Source organism: Stegastes partitus, unplaced genomic scaffold, assembly GCF_000690725.1.
Source record: "Stegastes partitus isolate 25-593 unplaced genomic scaffold, Stegastes_partitus-1.0.2 Scaffold254, whole genome shotgun sequence".
In the NCBI taxonomy this organism is placed as follows: Eukaryota; Metazoa; Chordata; class Actinopteri; family Pomacentridae; genus Stegastes; species Stegastes partitus.
Genome location: NW_007577985.1, coordinates 106,393 through 124,111, shown reverse-complemented (window position 1 = coordinate 124,111; position 17,719 = coordinate 106,393). Strand labels below are relative to the sequence as shown.

General features: G+C 40.5%; 1 protein-coding gene across 1 annotated transcript; it reads left to right on the top strand.

The window, feature by feature from the left end:
• The first annotated feature begins 1,457 nt into the window (after positions 1–1,457).
• On the top strand, positions 1,458–11,675 carry snw1 (SNW domain containing 1). The gene is made up of 14 exons (XM_008281994.1): positions 1,458–1,505; positions 2,009–2,162; positions 2,288–2,449; positions 3,446–3,541; positions 3,868–3,974; positions 4,582–4,686; positions 6,000–6,069; positions 6,182–6,247; positions 6,359–6,475; positions 6,560–6,704; positions 7,504–7,606; positions 8,910–9,027; positions 9,228–9,391; positions 11,387–11,675. The coding sequence occupies exons 1-14, from the start codon at positions 1,492–1,494 to the stop codon at positions 11,577–11,579; spliced, it is 1,614 nt and encodes a 537-aa protein (XP_008280216.1). The 5' UTR covers positions 1,458–1,491; the 3' UTR covers positions 11,580–11,675.
• Positions 11,676–17,719: the final 6,044 nt, after the last annotated feature.

Below are 17,719 nucleotides of genomic sequence, written 5' to 3'. Positions count from 1 at the left end.
AATCCCCAGAGTGAAGCTTCACATTGTAAGGTTAGAAAAGAGCCTGAGATGCTGAACGCTGACATTTCTGCTCGTGCAGATTTTCTTAAATAAAACTCTTCATTATTGATTATTATGGGTGTGGTCGCATAACATGATTTTTTAAAAAAAAGCCTTTTCTTCAAACATAATTCCTGGCTAACTTCATGGACATTCAGTTTATAAAAAAGAGAATCACTTCACTAAATAACATAATATCTAGATTGAGTAAGCAAAGATTTGCACAAGTTGGTTTGCTGAGTTTGCTGTTAACAGACTCCTGCACTACTTTGATGTATCTGAACGGACTCTTCCATGAAATTCATCACTTTGAAGAGAAACTACAAGCAGAATTCCACACTGCTTGTAAACAGTTTAATTCAATTCAGTTCAGTTCAGGTCAGTTCAACTCAGTTCAATTCCATCCTGCCGAAATAGACTTTACCGCCATGAATATTGATGCCATTGAGCATCACATTTTAAAAAGGCAGAGGCGTTGTTCGGATCTTGAAACATTAAGGGCAAGCCCAGTAGTCTTCAAATTTTAACCTCTTAACTGCACCATTTTTAAGTTTTTTCAATGCAACATTAATATAAAATGTGGGACACTGTGCTGTAGGCTAAGTAAGGTCATCTCACTTTCTTTCTATGCTTAACTCATGTTCCAAGTTTATATCACAGCAAGTGCAGGCTCGCTAGACTGAACGGTGTGCTTTAGAATTGATCTTTTCTGTGGTGATTAGGAGCTTGAATCACGTGTAAAGGTGTGACAAAAACACCTGAGAAACGCTGAGCTACACTAGGCTTGGCAACTTGGTAACTGGTATTTCTTTAGGTTATTAATGCTCGTTTTAATTTTTAATAATGATTCTATTTAACAGTAATTTGGGTGAGTGACCCTTTAAATAGTCCAGGAGAAGAGATGTAGGTGCCAGTGAGGAGAAAAGGTTCATCCATGAAGTCCCATAAAACCTCAAATACCCCAAATAAATTTTAGAAACTAAACAAAAAATGTTGTACTCAGCAGTGTTTTGGATTCACAAACTGACTTTACTGAAACTATACAACATTTGATTTGAGTTGGTTCCCTAAAGGAAGGTGTTTTTTGTTTTAGTTTTTTGTAGTTTTCTGTCCGGTCTTATCTACTTTGCTTTTTACCACTAGTTTAATTTTTATTGGTGACTTTAGCTCATAATGGGTTTGTCTTGAGCTTCACTTTGGGTCTTATTGGGTATATTGCTTTTATTATTTGGGCTTTTATTTGAATGTATATATTATAGAATAGTATAAAAAATATTTCCTTACTGCCTTTTGAATTTCTAACAAAGTCAAGGCAAATAATAAATAAAGTGATAATTACTGACATGAAAAATAATCTATTCTATTATATTCTATTCTGTTCTAGTTTATTCTGTTCTGTACGCTTGCTGTCACCGCGCATGCGCAGTTCATTGCTAAGGAAGAAAGGAGAAAATGTCTCTAGCGAGGTGAGTCCTTCGACAAGGCCTTTTGTGTTTATAATTTACAAAATTGTCATTAGATGTCGGCTTCTCATTGTGTTGGACTAGTAATAGATTACGCCTAATATTTCAAATTAAAATTTCTGGTCTGCACGCTGTCGTTTCCTTGTGTTGGTCAAAGCTAACGGTATTAGCAAAGGCTAGCTTGTCAAAATGTCGTAAGCAAAGCGTTGAGCATGTAGCGTTAGCTAACTTAGCAGCACGCAGCCGTGGCTACATTACATGTTTATCTGCTGTGTAGGGGCAGTAGATGTAAATATGCGCTTTACTTCGATTCTTCAACCTTGTAAATTGACTGTTAGTTAGCTTTTTGGCGTTTACAGCCACCTAAACAATACAAATAGCGTTGTTAGCTCTGTTAGCGTCAAAGCTACTTGTTGTAAGTACCGGTTAACGGTAGCGAGGGATTACAACCTTCTGGCTTACTGCTCAAAACAGTAACACTGAAATAAATATTCTTGTGTGTCCAGCTTCTTACCGGCGCCGACACAGCTGTCCCAGGACCAGCTGGAGGCAGAGGAGAGGCTCCGGGCCCAGAAGTCCTACTCCACCGCCTTAGTTTCGTCCCGCAGAGAGCCTCCTCCGTACGGTCACAGGAAAGGCTGGGTGCCACGCTCACTTGAGGTAAACGTCAGATTTAATCAAAGAGTTTAACGTTTTTGTTTAGTTGTGTTGGAGAGACTTATTCTACAGTATGTAAACCCGGAGTCTATCTTCATGTCTTTGCTGTAAATCCTTTGTGTCTGCAGGACTTTGGAGATGGAGGAGCTTTCCCAGAGATCCATGTGGCCCAGTTTCCTCTGGAGATGGGCAGAAAGAAGAAGACATCCAACGCTCTGGCAGTGCAAGTGGATGCAGAGGGAAAGATCAAATATGATGCCATTGCCAGACAAGGACAGGGGAAAGATAAGGTATATAAACAAACGATTGTATCACCAGTCAGCAAGGTTGCCCTCAACACTTCTTTGTATTTATGCCTATGAATAATTAGGTAACCCTAATCTTCTCTTCAGCACTTGTCATTGACACTGCCTTTGATAAAATACAGCTTGTTAAATTTACCAGCGTGTTATTGTTAATACCACTATTGTGTTCCAGTGGCATTTATTGGTGTATTTGTTAAAAGTCTATGTACATCCTGACATCAATCAATTTGTCAAGTGATGACAGATTTTTTTCCAAATAATTACGGTAACAGTCTCTGGTTTCTGTGGTAATCAGAGGCCCGTTAAAAGTCCATTCAATCATTTGGTCATTTAGATGGTCTACCTGTCTGTCTATGTACAGTCCTGCGTGTACTTCACTCTATCCATGCAAGAGTCTTTTTACTGTTCATGGTTACCATCCACTCTCACTTTCTTTTGAGTATGTTTACGTGCATGTGTTTGTATGTTTGTCACCTGTCTACACTGAACACGAGTTGTGAACAAGTGTCACTTGATCGTATTTATGTTATGTTAGTTTATGTTAGCCTTGAACAGGACAGTTTGAAAGCACTGTGATGTCGCCTTTTTTGAGTTTTTTGGCCATGTAGTAGTTCCAACACTCTGTAATGTGTGGATTAGTTGTCCAGCAGTCAATGTTTTCAAGCGTTTTGGAGGAAGACCTAAAGTGAGAGGTGGATTTTTTTTTTACTTAGTAAAATCCAGCTTTCTACAATCCTGCATATTTTTCCTTTAAGCAAGACAAAAGCACCAAGACTGCTCATATGTGATAAGGCCCCCTACATGCATACACACCTTACCTCAGTCACACTATCAAAAATAGTTTGAAGTGTGTTTTACTCATATACACAATCTTTTTCCATTTTATTTTATCTTTTAACATTCTTTCATTTGTTTACAGAAAGAGGCATTGTTTTTATTAATCAGTTGTTTCTAACATTTTCTCACCCTTTATTGTTGCAGGTGATCTTCAGTAAGTACACCGACCTGCTTCCAAAGGAGGTTCTGAATGAAGACACTCCAGAACTACAGAAGCCTGATGAGGAGGCTGTACGAGAGGTAAGACGTGGTGCAGTAAAGGCATCCAAGAGTTAGGTTGCTATCTGAATTAGTTATTCTTAGGACTGTAGATCTGAACACCATTTTGCCATGGAGGACATTCAGATTGGATCCATTTTTGTCCCACTTGTCACTACATTAATAACACTAATGTAACTATGTGATCAAATATTTATTCTAAAGAATGAAGAAAACTGTTTTAGTATTTAGTTTTTATTGTCACAATCAAAAAATAGGGTGTATTCAGATTTGGAGTCATCTAGCGGGTTCAGCAGTAACCTCTTTTATATTTAAACATGGTTGTTGTTGTTGTGTGTTCTTTGTAGCTGACAGAGAAGACCCGTGCTGCCCTGGACAAGCAGGTGTCTCAAAAAATCGCTGCTGCTATGCCTGTCAGAGCTGCAGACAAACAGGCTCCCGCACAATACATCAGGTGTGTATGGGAGTTTGACTGTTATCAGCACAAGTATCGGCTGCACAGCATGTCATTCAAAACGGTGACTTCCAGTTTATATAGTGCTGTGTTCTCGTCGAAAAAGGATTGAAGGTGGCAACAGGAAAGATTCCCAGTTAGTACTTGTCAGTTTAAAATGTTATCTGTCACTTGCACTGCCCTTGCTTTATACTTGCTGTTGCAGTGAAAGCCTATCTTCAAAAAAGCCTATGCCTCCTTAGCAGCTTGTTGGATGTATCAGCGCTATGAAACATGGCAATTTTCTGGTGTGTAGTAGATGTCTGAGGTACTGTGGCACTGCAGTCCAATAAATTTGTATGAGGAGGTACAGTTCAGTCACTCAAATGCTGCCGTACTGTCAATCAGAACATAAATGTATGTAGCGCTGCATTATAAGACACTGATCTGTATATTTTCAAGTAAAATAAACAAAATGAAAGCTGTTCATAAAGACTAGATGGTCATGATTTGATTAAATCGACCGTTAAAGAGTGTAGCTTTAGCTGCCTTTCACATGCATTTGTGTCTGTGGTCGTGAGTAAAGATTTATGCCTGTTGACACGTTTCTTCTTTTTCTGTTTTCAAGGTACACCCCATCCCAGCAGGGAGTGGCTTTTAACTCAGGGGCCAAACAGAGAGTGATCCGCATGGTGGAAATGCAGAAAGACCCCATGGAGCCGCCGCGATTTAAGTAAGTAAACATGCCTCACCTCACGGAAACTTGAAACCGTGCCTGGCGACCAATTTATTTGATCACGCAGGGTATTTAATATAATCAGAATTATGCTAATTTTGTGTTTTTGTTAGGTCTTTTGACACTAATTCATGAAGTCAGTCTTGTATTCATTTATAATGTCTTGATGGTTTTTCTTTATTAGATCATTTGTAGTTCTGTTATGATGATCAATCAGTTTGAATTAAGCATTATGTTTTCCTCTGGTGTGTATCGTAATGCTTTTATAAAGATGTCGTTATGAAACGCATCATTTGAAACTTGACAGTCAAAAGTTGTTCTACCTTTGTTATTTTTTTGTTCAATCAAACCGGGTCGTTTTTCTTTTTTTTTTGAAGGTACTATATGCAAGAACGTGAATTAATTTACAAGTTGATCTTCCCGACTTTCTTAGTTGGCTATAAGAGACGGTGTTAGCTCAGACAGATTTCAATGTAGAGGACTCAGAATTAAGTTTTTGGAAGAATCCAGTGATGTGATGTTTAAAGCCAATTCATGCTTTCTGCTTGTCTGCGAGGGCCCTCGGGTGTCCACGTGCAGCCCGAAATTTGTGGCCAAGTGGACCTAATGTACAACTGCACATGGTCGAGGAAACAAATAGCATTTCTCACAAATGCTTATAAAGTAGAGAGGCTGTGCAGCAAGATTCTTGGTCATCCACACTTAATTACTTGTCAATAAAAGAGTTATAATTTTATTGAAGTGGTGCTTTCCATCAACGGTGTGCACCACAATGGGAAGCTCTAAATTTTCCAGACCCCCTGCGCTATGTTTGCTCACCTTAGGAATGATCACATTCACACAGTGCTACAGCTCAGTCTGTAAACAGCAGCCATGTCCTGTGTACAGCACAAAGTCACAGCCTGTCAGAAACATCCTCAGAGTTTCATTTAATTTTCTGTGTCCGACATGATGAGCGATGCAAACGTCTGTTAGAAGTACTGTAGCATGAATAGAACCACATGTGTCCGCTGTCCTCTTTGAAAGTCTGCATCGATGTGTGCAGAGGAAACCATGAACTGGCCTTTAGGCTCGCTCTGAAGTGCTTTTCCTCAATGCTTTTCTTTCACTCCCCTATTGTGTCAACAGTGTGCAACACTGGCTAATGTTAGCTCAGAAATGGAGTCGGCCAGAAATGTCTCTAAAAGCACAAAGTCCAACACAAACTTCCACACTGACCGTTCACTCAGCTGCCATCAGTTCCATTAATAAGAGTTTTCTAAATGTTCCACACTATGGTGAAATAAAATGTGAATAATTGTGTGTTTTAGAATCAACAAGAAGATTCCTCGAGGACCTCCTTCTCCCCCGGCTCCTGTCATGCATTCACCAAGCAGAAAGGTAGATTTGGCTGAAATGTTAGAAGTGTTCTGCTTTTTGATCATTCAGTGCTTTCATAAATCAAAATTAGTTTGGTTGCACTGTTTGAGAGAGTTTCTCCCTTTCGTTGCAGATGACTGTCAAGGAGCAGCAGGAGTGGAAGATTCCTCCATGCATCTCGAACTGGAAGAACGCCAAGGTAATGTGACACCCGACTTAATAGGGAGCATTTTTTTGAGGTGTCAAAACACAGCTTTTTGTTCTTTTCTCTGCTCACTTCCTCCTTCTTATGCGCTTTGATTTCTCTCAGGGTTACACCATTCCTCTCGACAAACGTCTGGCTGCTGATGGCAGGGGTCTCCAAACGGTTCACATCAACGAAAACTTTGCAAAGCTGGCTGAAGCCCTCTATATTGCTGACAGAAAGGTAATGCGTGATTGTCAGTGGTTGGATCAGAAATGTTCAGCTGTTTGAAATGCGCTCATATTTACACGCTGGTTGTGTCTTTAGGCCAGAGAGGCGGTGGAGATGCGAGCCCAGGTCGAGAAGAAGATGGCTCAGAAGGAGAAGGAAAAGAAGGAGGAGAAGCTCAGGGAGTTGGCTCAAATGGCGCGAGACCGCAGGGCAGGGATTAAAAGTCACGGCGGCGACAAAGGTGAGTCCTAAAGATAAGAGCCGAGAAGAAAAAGGTTTACTTTAACAGATTGTAAATATTCAGGCATATATGACAAGCTTGTGTGTGTGTGTATATACGGGTGTGTGTCGTTTCCCGAGCAAGTAGAGCAGACTCTGTTATCAGTGTCGTTGCCGGTTCCAAATCTGGAACATGACTGGCATAAGTGATGACAACATTTTTCACTCTGCCAGTGTTGACAGGACCAGTAAGCTGTGAAATGATGTTTCCGCTTCCCCACTGATAATTTACATATATTTTTGAGGAAGTGAAATCGGCGTAGCATGTCTTGTTTTTTTTTTTTTTTTTTTTTTTTTTACACGTTTTTGAATGACCACTTAGATACAGGACATTGACTAAGATTATGAAAACTTGAATTTACATTTTTTTCAAATTTTCTGTAATATACTTTCCGGCATCCATCAACCGGCACGATGACTGACAGTTCCTCTTCACTTTATCTTCTCTCCCCCTGCTGCGTATCAATCCCCTGCCTCGTATTTGTTGAAATCTTACACCGTGGAAATGTTGAAATCACCCCTAACTTCACCTACAACACCACCTTTTGTCTTTCTCCCTCTCTCCTCTATCCCCATTTCTATTTGCACCTCTGCACTTGCTCTGCACCATTTCACGTCACCTCCTCTCCTCATGTGGTTTTCCTTCTTGTTTCTAAAATTTACTTTTTTGGGTTTTGTTTTTTTTTTTTTTTGCACCCCGTTCTCCGTCTTACCACCCGTCTGTCTCCCCCCCTCCCCCCCTCTTCCGTCTCACGCTGCAGGTGGCGAGGACGGCGAGGCCAGGGAGCGTGATGAGATCCGCCAGGACAGAAGGAAAGAGAGACAGCACGACAGGAACATTTCCCGGGCTGCTCCTGATAAGAGGTGCTGGACACGCACTTTAAACACACCACATGTGAACTCACCCACCCCTCCTCTCTCTCCACACACACACACACATAGTTACACAGATGCACTGCTCACTGCTGAATCATTCATGGGGCCAGCAGTAATACTGCACAAACACAGCAGGATCCAGCAAGAGTGCTCAGGCAGTTCCTTGTCTGCAAGGATCCGCAGACTGTTTGTGCATGTGGGATGCGTGATTGGTGTGTATTTGTGTGTTAAGCCTCCCGCACGCACTGTCAGGTTTGTCAGTTGATGGAATTGTGGCTCCCTGGAGAAGTGGAGAAAGTGAAATTCAGAGGAGAGCTCATTACAATCACAATTCCAGCTGTCAGAAAGCAGAGACCTTGTTATCTTAAAATTACCTTTCACTTAACTTTGAGGTGGCTGTTTGCTGAAGGACAATCAAGATGTTAAAGTCGCCAAGAACTCGGATGAAAAACTTTCACATTTAATACCGACACATATTTCCACATAAATTAAAGCTTTAATGGCGAACTCACGGCACTTTTTGGAAGCGTTTTACAAGTGACTTAGTGGTACGCCTGTCGTCATACATAAAACTTTAAGCCAATATATTTTTAGATATTATGTAACACAGCACTGTGAAATTGAAAAAGTCTTTTCTGACTTTAGATTTTTGACGCTACACTGTAGATATAGAAATTTGATATCACCGTAATTTCTATACTATTGAGCACACCTAAAAGAAAACAAATTTTGTACATATAAAGGCCGCACTTGTCTATAAGCTGCAGGTGTCCACATTGTAACATGAGATATTTACACAGAAATATTTTTTTTAACTTTAATTAGATACGTACTGCTAACATACACAAACACCGTAAATGCTTTTTTCCGAACAGCGCCTGTAACACAGTTGGTTAAAAAGATAAAAAATACTGCAGCCTACCAGGAAAAGTCATTGATCGCTATCTTCATCTTCCTCCTGCACTGCAACCACTAAAGTCGTCTTCTTCAGTGTCGGAATTGAACAGCGTCAGAATTATGTCGTCACACACTTCCTCAGTCTCTTTCGCTGTCGCTCTCAATGTCACTTACGTCTCGAGGCAAATTCATAAAAATCCATATATTAGCCGTATCATTGTTTAAGCCACAGTGTTCAAAGCGTGTGAAAAAAGTAGCGGCTTATAGTCCGGACATTACGGTAATCATGGAGCTGCTTTCTGCTATCAGTTTCTGTGTTTACATCTCTGTGCTGTGTTTGTCATTCGTTTTTGCAGGGAATTAAAAGTTTTGACTAAAATTTTCTTCGTCACAGGTCGAAGCTGCAGAGAGATCAGGACAGGGACATCAGCGAGCTCATCGCTTTGGGCAAACCCAACCCTCGCTCCTCCAGCGAGGCTCAGTACGACCAGCGTCTCTTCAATATGAGCAAGGTGAGAACACGTCATATCGACTGTAACGCAGAAATTCTGCGACACTGAAATGGTTTGTTTTGGCTTGAAATGATAAAGCCTCCAGTGTTTTATGTTTTGGTGCAGATCGAACTTTAAACATGACTGGCTAAACACTTAAGTGAGTAATTAAATGCCCCAGTAGATGACTGAGACCCCCTATAATCTGTTTCTCTTTCCAGGGTATGGACAGTGGATTTGCCGGCGGTGAAGATGAGACATACAACGTGTACGACCAGCCGTTCCGCAGCGGCAGAGACATGGCCTCCAACATCTACAGGCCCAGCAAGAACATAGACAAAGACACCTACACGGATGACTTTGAAACACTCATGCGCGACAACAGGTGCTGTGGATTGAATTTTTGTTTTATTTAATACCGTTTCCCTTTATTTGACTCATTTCTATACTTGCATGACGTAACATCTTTTTACCTGATGCTGACACACAAAAAAAATTTGTGGTAATTTAGTAAGTTTAACCATCATAGAGTGAAATACAGTTTTGCGGCTTCTATTTTCAGAAGGGCACTTAGGACTAGTTCAGAGAAAGTGACCCGGACTAGGGGTGCAACGATGTATCGAACAGTGGTCTTGGTTCGGTACGCCCTATTAATCGAACAATACGCAATTTAAGATTTCTTTTAATCAACTTCTGACGAAGCGCTCTGTGCTGACCTCAGTGTATCTGCGCTCGACTACTTCAGGCTGCATTGTCGAGCGCAGATCCACTGATTGTGTGCGTCTCCCACAATTATTCAGTCCAAGCTGCTGAGACAGAGGCTACATGTGAGGCTAGTTCGTTGCAACATGGCTAATGTTTTACCTGAAGATCCTCCACTGTCCTTCAGATCTTGCGTCTTTGGTTTTGGTGTGACTCTGATGGAAAGTGCGTCGTGGCCAAAAAAATACAACATTGTGTCACCGGTGTAACTCGATGCTAAGTTACATTGGTGGAAATACAACAGACACAAATACGGAATTACGCCGACATCACCCCGTTGTGAAAACAACCAGATAAAAACAACAAGCAGCACACATGCTACAAACTCTACCCGAGTCATTTAGACAGACATTAGCTCTCCAGAAGATGAATGAGATGTAGCTCCATCAGAGAGTGATTTATTTTATAAGGAGCTGTTTTTGTTTAATGTGCTGCTGAGAATATACCCCAGAAGATGGGCATCATACAGCTTTATTTTGTAAGGAACAATTTTTTTGTATGATATACTCTGCTGCTAAGAATGCGCGACAGAAGGTGGGTGATTTCTCCATCAGAAAAGTTTATTTTTTTATTATTATTATTTTTTAAATGGCGTTGTTTATGTTTTATATGGTGCTAAGTATGCACAGCAGAACATGTGTCAGAGCTGCACCAGATACATTGAATTTTTCAAAAACAAATAAAAAAAGGCAAAGAAATTTCTCTTTTTTTGTATCGAGAAAGTATTGAACTGTGACAAAAACATGTCGAACCAAACCGTCCATTTTTGTGTATCGTTGCACCCCTAATCTGGACCAATGCCTGGTAGTTTTGCTTCACTCACAGACAGACAAACAAATGGTACTGAAGACAAACCTGGCTTCAGAGACACATAATTCCCCAAATCTTGATGCACTGATGAGCTAAAGCATGAGACAGTCATGGCGCTATGCTTCTCCTTTTTTCTCTGATCCAACAAATGATTTGATCCATGACTCAGAAAGCTGTGATGTGATCCAGACTGTGAGCTTTGTGATCAGCCAGTGTTTTGAAGCGAGTCGTGAAAAAACTACACTTGTGAAATGAAACGGCTAAATGAATAAGCTTCATGTTTTATTTATGTGACTGGATCTTGTTTGAGTGACCTGTTAATAACTTACAGTCTGGATCAGGCTACCAACAAGAGAGCTAATCCTCCACCATCTTTAAAAGACAGCACCTTCTAAATTGTGATTTTAAAAAGTAATAATAACCCCCCCCCCTCAAAAAATAAAAAACATTTTCGAGGTCATTCTAGCTTTATTTTGAGGCACGGGACAAGCTTTCACATCGAGTCCCAGCAGGAGCCCTTGTCCTTGGGGCAGCAGTGCAACACTCCGCTAGCCGAGCATAGCCTGTCCCATATGTTTAGTCACCAGCTTGTCATTGTCCTCTAGGAATGTTTGGTTGGCCACAGGGTGCTGCGCCAATGTGCAAAACACAAAGTTGGAAACATTTTCTGACTTGAGCGAATTTTCCTGAGACATAAAAAAAAGCATTAGTTTGCTTCTCGTAGAAAACGCTTCAACCTTGAGCGCAGTTTATCAACGAAAGCAGGAACTTGCAGCGAATTCTGATTTATCTTCTCCTTTCTTATCAGGTTTGCTCCAGACAAAGAGTTCTCAGGCGCCGACCACACGCAGAGGAGAGAAGGGCCGGTCCAGTTCGAGGAGGATCCCTTCGGTCTGGATAAGTTCTTGGAGCAGGCCAAGCAGCACGGCGGCTCCAAGAGACCGTCCACTAGCAACCGCTCCAAGGACGACTACCACGACAAGAAACGCAGGAAGGAGTGAGAGTCCACGTGAATCAGACGACGAGGAGCTAGTCGCTGCTGCTGCTGCTTCTTCTCAGTGGATGAGGAAAGAAGGTGCAAGATCGTGTAAAATTCTCTCTCTCTTTTTTTTTTTTTTTTTTTTCCTCCTGTTTTCACAATTATCATTTACTCTGCTCTGTTAATATATGTCAAGCATTCAGTGTCAGGCGACATGTTAATGTAACACAAGCAGAGGTGGGATGATAATCGTGCGAGATCTGATATATTACTCTGTACAGCGCAGCCGATGTCATATCAGATATGGCCGGTGATATTTAGGCCCTGAAAGTGTGTAGACTTTAGTTACTGTGCTTTTTTTTTTTACTTGTACCATTAAATATTTACAGACTTAACCCAACAGAAACCGAGCAAAATGTGTCCAATATTTACCTTTTTTCTCTTTTGTGCCCCACATTCCCCTCCTTTTATTTTTATTACTGCTTTCTGTTAGCTATGTTTTATTTAAGCCCCCGGTGTATTTGTGAGCACAGTCCATGTTTGATAGCAGATATGTACAGCAGTATATCTGGAGGGTGTGAAGCAAAGCAGCTTTATAATTCTTGTACATTACTACCAATGGAATAAATTTCATATAGTGTGTAATTCGGGGCTCCTCGTGTGTTTCTCTGTTTACAAACCCGGGAATGAGATGCAATGTTTTTCTCTCTGTCCTCTTTTTTTTTCCAGTCTAATTCAGACTTGCTTAATCTAAACTTTTACAACATATTGGGAAGTCCATTAGTTGTGTAATTGTTATAGTTTTTCTCATAGTAGAATTCCATTATTTTAATCATTTCCTGACTAATGCAGCCCATTTACATAGATGATTAAATGCCTGAAATGCATTCAGAGAAGCCATCAATTACAAAGTGTGAGTAGCTACATTCTTTTTTTTTTTTTTACCAGAAATGGGCTCCGCGATTTATGCGATGATCAGACCAAAACTGGTTCCATTAATTACAATTAATTATGATTTATGCGGCCTGACAGTTTTATTTTCCCGAGCTTCGGAAAATAATCACCGTGGCATTACACAGCCCGGCGGACTCAGAAATTCTGTGCACCGTGCCATCTTTCACTCATGCCTGAATAGGGCTCAGACAGTTGTTATATGCACAAGATTTATGTGTTCTTCAGTGGGCACTGTTTGTAGTTATGGTTTCCTGTATTAGTGCAGTGTTCTGGCTATGTTTTATTGCAGGTCTTTGACCAGCATCTGAGAAATTATAGCCGTAAGTCGTGTCCACACAGGAGGTGTAGTGTGAGCAGTAGGTTTCCACAGCTGCTGCTCGGGCACAGTGCTGAGTGGATACGTAGTCACTGCAGGTACATGCTTACAAGCAGGAAAACGGATCTGAAGCGTAAAAAAAAATAAAAATAAAATGCTTCGGGTTGCATTTAAAGGTTTATATGTAGCCTGTGTGGGCAGCTTATTTAAAATAGGAGCCTATCTTCTGACAAACAGTTGAAAAATGCAGCTGTTAAGTTATCCCTGTAGAAGAACCATAACAAAGGAGCTGAAAACTGGAAAGAAAATACACCAAATTAAACAGATTCATATTGGAATGACCCAAAGGAGTGCAGTGCTCGACCTGAAGTTGCTTGTTTTTTTACCATTTTAAAACCCTGAAGCCAGTTTTCAAGAATTCAAGATAAACTACAAATGTCTACAACATTTTAAGTTTGTGTTATAGTCAACTGAACATTTTGTCTGAGCAGAGATTATGGAAAAATAATGAACTTAAAGATGACGTTTGGTGAAAATCAAGTTTTTAACTGTCTTCGCATGTCCACGTTTTCTTTTTCTAGAAGACATATCTTTTGTATTTTTGTACTTCCAGTGTGCCGATAACTCAAAAACACAGATTCAGACTTCCAGGGTTTCATATGGAACAAACCTGAAGAGCCAATCCTGTTCGGGGACGGGGCTCTGTGTCGTTCTGCAGAATCAGTTTGCATTTTAAACATTTATGGGTGAATTACTCCAATATTGCAACTAACCACTGCGTAGGGTAGTTTTGCAGTGTTTGAGCAGAGTTGTCATTGAGCTGGTGTGCTCAAGTTGCAGTGAGGTGGGACTTCATACATCAGCACATTCTGGAGGAAGTGGTGGAGTGCAGTCTCAGCTAAACCATGTTAAGCCAGAAAGGGATTGTTTTAATGGGGGGAAAAAAATCTAGATTTGATTCACGGAGACGAGCGTTTACTGGTTTCATCCGATGGTTCTCAAACTTTGTGAGCCACGACCCTCAAGATAATATAGGTGTGTGTTCATGACCCCCCCATTATAATTTTTAATATGGCATGAGTAATAACTTTGTTGTTCATGCATTGATGCATTAATGAATGTGTCAATTCCACAGATTAATCTCTGTAAATTAACAGGTTGATTTTCTTTTGAATGAATGAATGAATGAACTGAATTTATTTCAAACAAATGAAAACGGGGAAAAATACAAAAGCAAAATAATAAAAGAGCGAAAAAGAATAATAATATCGCATAATCAAATCATGATATTAGCAAGTTGTAAAAAGGAGTGGGAAGAAGTATACACTTAATTTTGACAGCCCTAATACACATTTATTTGTTAAGTGTAGGCTTTATTATTATTATTTACAATGATCTGGCGACCCCCTAAAATTATCTTGGGACCCCCATGGGAGTCCCTACCCCCAGCTTGAGAACCACTGATTTAATCAATGACCCAGAGAGGGATGAACTGAGCAAAGAGCAGAACATTATATTGAATTTAATCTAAAGATTTACAATATTGAAATTTTTGCTGATAAGCTGATATTTTTCATCTCATTTTGGCAAATTGCTGATTCCAGTATATGAACTGTTTTTCTGCAGAGAGCATCACATCTTCCCTGCAGTGGAATGAACACATAGCTGCTCTTATGGTGATAATCTGGCATGTGCGCATTCTGTACACTGCTGGGTAAAATAAGAATCTATTTCACATACAAAATACACCATAATTATTTCTAAGTACCAGTTTCAAACAAAACTAAACTTTTAGGCATTTCTTGCCTGTCAATGCCAGTGCCGGGATGTAATTTAAATGCCTTAATTGCTTTATGAAATGATGTTTATCGAACTATCACTTGAGCTGCTGCTCTGTCAGAACACATATGGGTCCGGAAATATTTGGACAGCGATGCAATTTTCATAATTACGGCTCTTGTACATCCCCACAGCGGATCTGAAATGAAACAACCTTGATCAGATTGAAGTGTCGGCTTTCAGCTTTAATTTAAAAAGCTGAAAATCTCCCAGAAAATATTAGATATTATAGGTATTGCAAACACTGTTTCCACATTCTCAAACGTATCTGGACAAAGTAGCATTTTTTCTAAATAGTTTTTTTATTTGTTTTGTTTATGCAGCTTCTTTGATCACGTTATGCCCGACTGGGAATCAACTCCAGACCTTTTAAATGCTTAATTGATGAAGATATAATGAGCGAATACCACCACACGTGTCCACACAGCAGCTTTGAAGTCAAATGTTTACCCAGGAGCTAATTATTAAAGAGATGTAATTCCTGTTTCTTCGATCAAGGTGCACGAACCTTCAACTTGAAGCTGAAAGTCTTTTTTTTTTTTTCAGTGAGCAGCTAAAATAACAAGATTTGTGTCAGTGTGCAAACCTACATGGGCCTAACTGTGTATTTTCTTTTCAGAATACTTGGAATTTACCATTTTTATACCATTTGCATGCACTGTGGGGACGGTGAGAGCAATAACTAATGAGTGTAAAAACACCTAATGACTATAGCGGAATAAATGCCAGCCTTGAATAATAGTAGTTTGTTTTTTTTTTGAACAGATTACGGTTTTAAATTCATTCTTCTCTCTGCTGCCGATGGGAGCCGACACAGCTCTTACCGCCCGTCGGGTCACCGCGAAGCCGCCGAGCTTCTGTCTGCCAGCCGAGGAACCGGGCTAAAACACATTAATCCCTCACTCAGTTACAGCAAAGTGGCTCTGATGTGATTTAACATTGACCTATACTCATGTGGCGAGAAGCTGACATGCTCAAAAGTCATCTAATTCTTTACTAGTGTAGGGGGGGGAGGTGGAGAGGCAGCGGTTTGTCCCAGTCTGCCCTCCCAACCTGAGGCTTGAACAACACAAAACCATGACTCAGCGGTCGGAGAGAGGGGCCCTGATGCGATTTCGATTCGACTTTTATCATGTTGGGAGATGTATTTGTTTTTCATCTTCCCCAGATCTTTTCCCCCTCTTTCATTTTTTTTCCACCATTACTCTGCACAAAAACGCTCGACATAATGTTCGATGTTATCTACTTTGCAGAGACAACGCGGAACTGGAACGTGCTCGCAAGCTGTGCGTGAATAAATGTTGAATGAAAGGATTGGGCGGAAAGTCACTCTGGCAGCAGTGTGAGGTGATTCGAGGACAGCATGGGTTCATTGTGAGGGCTCGGTGTGAGTGTCAGTGTGAAAAAATCAATGTGACACATACCAGCTTAGGGTATCTGAATCATGAGGAGAGTCACCATCGTTTTTTTGGTGGCACTTATGATCAAAAAAAGAATAAAGCCGGAAAAATAGTTTTTCAGAAAAAATGCAAAAGTCAACACAATCAGCTCAAACTTTTCAACGTGGCGGGTTTCCTACCTGAAAACAACAGAAGAGCTGTGCTTCCTTCAGCCTGCATTTGTGCTCGGACTCGCTGCTGAAACGCCGAAGACAGCTTGATAATGGGTCTCCCCTCACCTCTTGTCTGCCTTTATGGATGTGCACAGAGGAAGATGAATGAGATTCTTTATTCATGAAGGTAAGAGGAAATTGGTTCTTTGGCATTGCCTTTGTGCGCTGCTCGATGTAAACCGTGAACATATTGTGTTGGGCCATAATGGAATCCTCAGGTCGCAGACGGAGGCCGTGATGGATAGCTCCTTATCTCTGCTCCACCAGGAAACAAACCCCGAAATAATAAACAATATTGAGTTGTTGCAGCACATCGTTCCACTCTTTGGACTTGAAGGAGGACGGCTAAGTTTATTCCGTGATGCCTTTTGTGATATTTCTCTCTCCTCCTTCCCCTCAGTAGCTGCAAAGCAATAAGTTTGGTGATAAATGTCCCCACTGCTGCTGTTGACCTGTCGAAGTCGGTGGCCGGAGAGAGATCTTATCTCCCCCCTTCCTTGAGATTTGTTCTTCTCCTCCAGTATCAAAGACCGCTGCTGCAACAGAAGCAGCCTTTTCATTTTGTTGGGGGAAACACATCTCAGCATTGGAAAACAGTTTCTATTTCCTCCCTGCCCGTGACACAATTCTTTACCCACATGGAGAGATGAGTCATTTTCAATGTATGACAAAAAATATAAAAATATCCCTGCTTCCAATAGGTTGAAATGTTGAGATAAAGCCGCGCAGCTGGCCACACAGCTGGTGTTGTTCATAAACTGTCAAAGAGAAAGTATCCGCCGTGACATCACAAGCAAAGGAAAGCAAAGTGCAAGTGATGTAAATATGATTTAAAGTTGCATTCATTCATGTTCTCATGCATTTTTTTTCCATGTTGCATACATGCATACAAATCGAATCAAGTTTGTTTATGCAGCATGGTTCTAAATAACTAGAGTTGACCAGAGTGCTGTGAATGTTATAAGATGGGCAACAGCAAAAACATGGGCAAAGGAAAACAGTTCAAAATCAACTGATAAAATGAAATTTAAAAAATAGAAAAACTAGAGAGAGACTATTAAAATTTCTAAAAATGAATAATATCTTAGATATTAAGAGCAACCAAAAGCTAATGAAAACATCTTTAGATTTCTTGAAAGTGTCAATGAAGGAGAAACATTTTAATTAATAGAGAAAGGCTGTTCTAAAGGTACAATTTTGTGGAACATTTAACACCTTGTTTGAGGATCTAACAGGCCTGGAGGTGCCAACTCATGCATGGCTTTATAAATATTGAGAAAATCTTAAAGTCAATTTCACATTTAGCAGGTAGCCAGTGCAGGGATGCAAGTACAGGTGTTGTTCTCCCCATTTTTCTTTTGGTTCCAGTCAGGAGTCTTGCAGCAGCTGCAGTTGAAACAGTGAAGACTGGCCAACATCCACTTACAGTTATCTCACCTTT

What these genes read in the sequence shown, in the direction of transcription:
- snw1 (XM_008281994.1), top strand. An exon ending in ATGGAGCCGCCGCGATTTAA is followed by an intron (nt 4,687 to 5,999) that starts GTAAGTAAACAT and finishes TGTGTGTTTTAG; the next exon opens with AATCAACAAGAAGATTCCTC. An exon ending in GTCTCTTCAATATGAGCAAG is followed by an intron (nt 9,028 to 9,227) that starts GTGAGAACACGT and finishes TTCTCTTTCCAG; the next exon opens with GGTATGGACAGTGGATTTGC.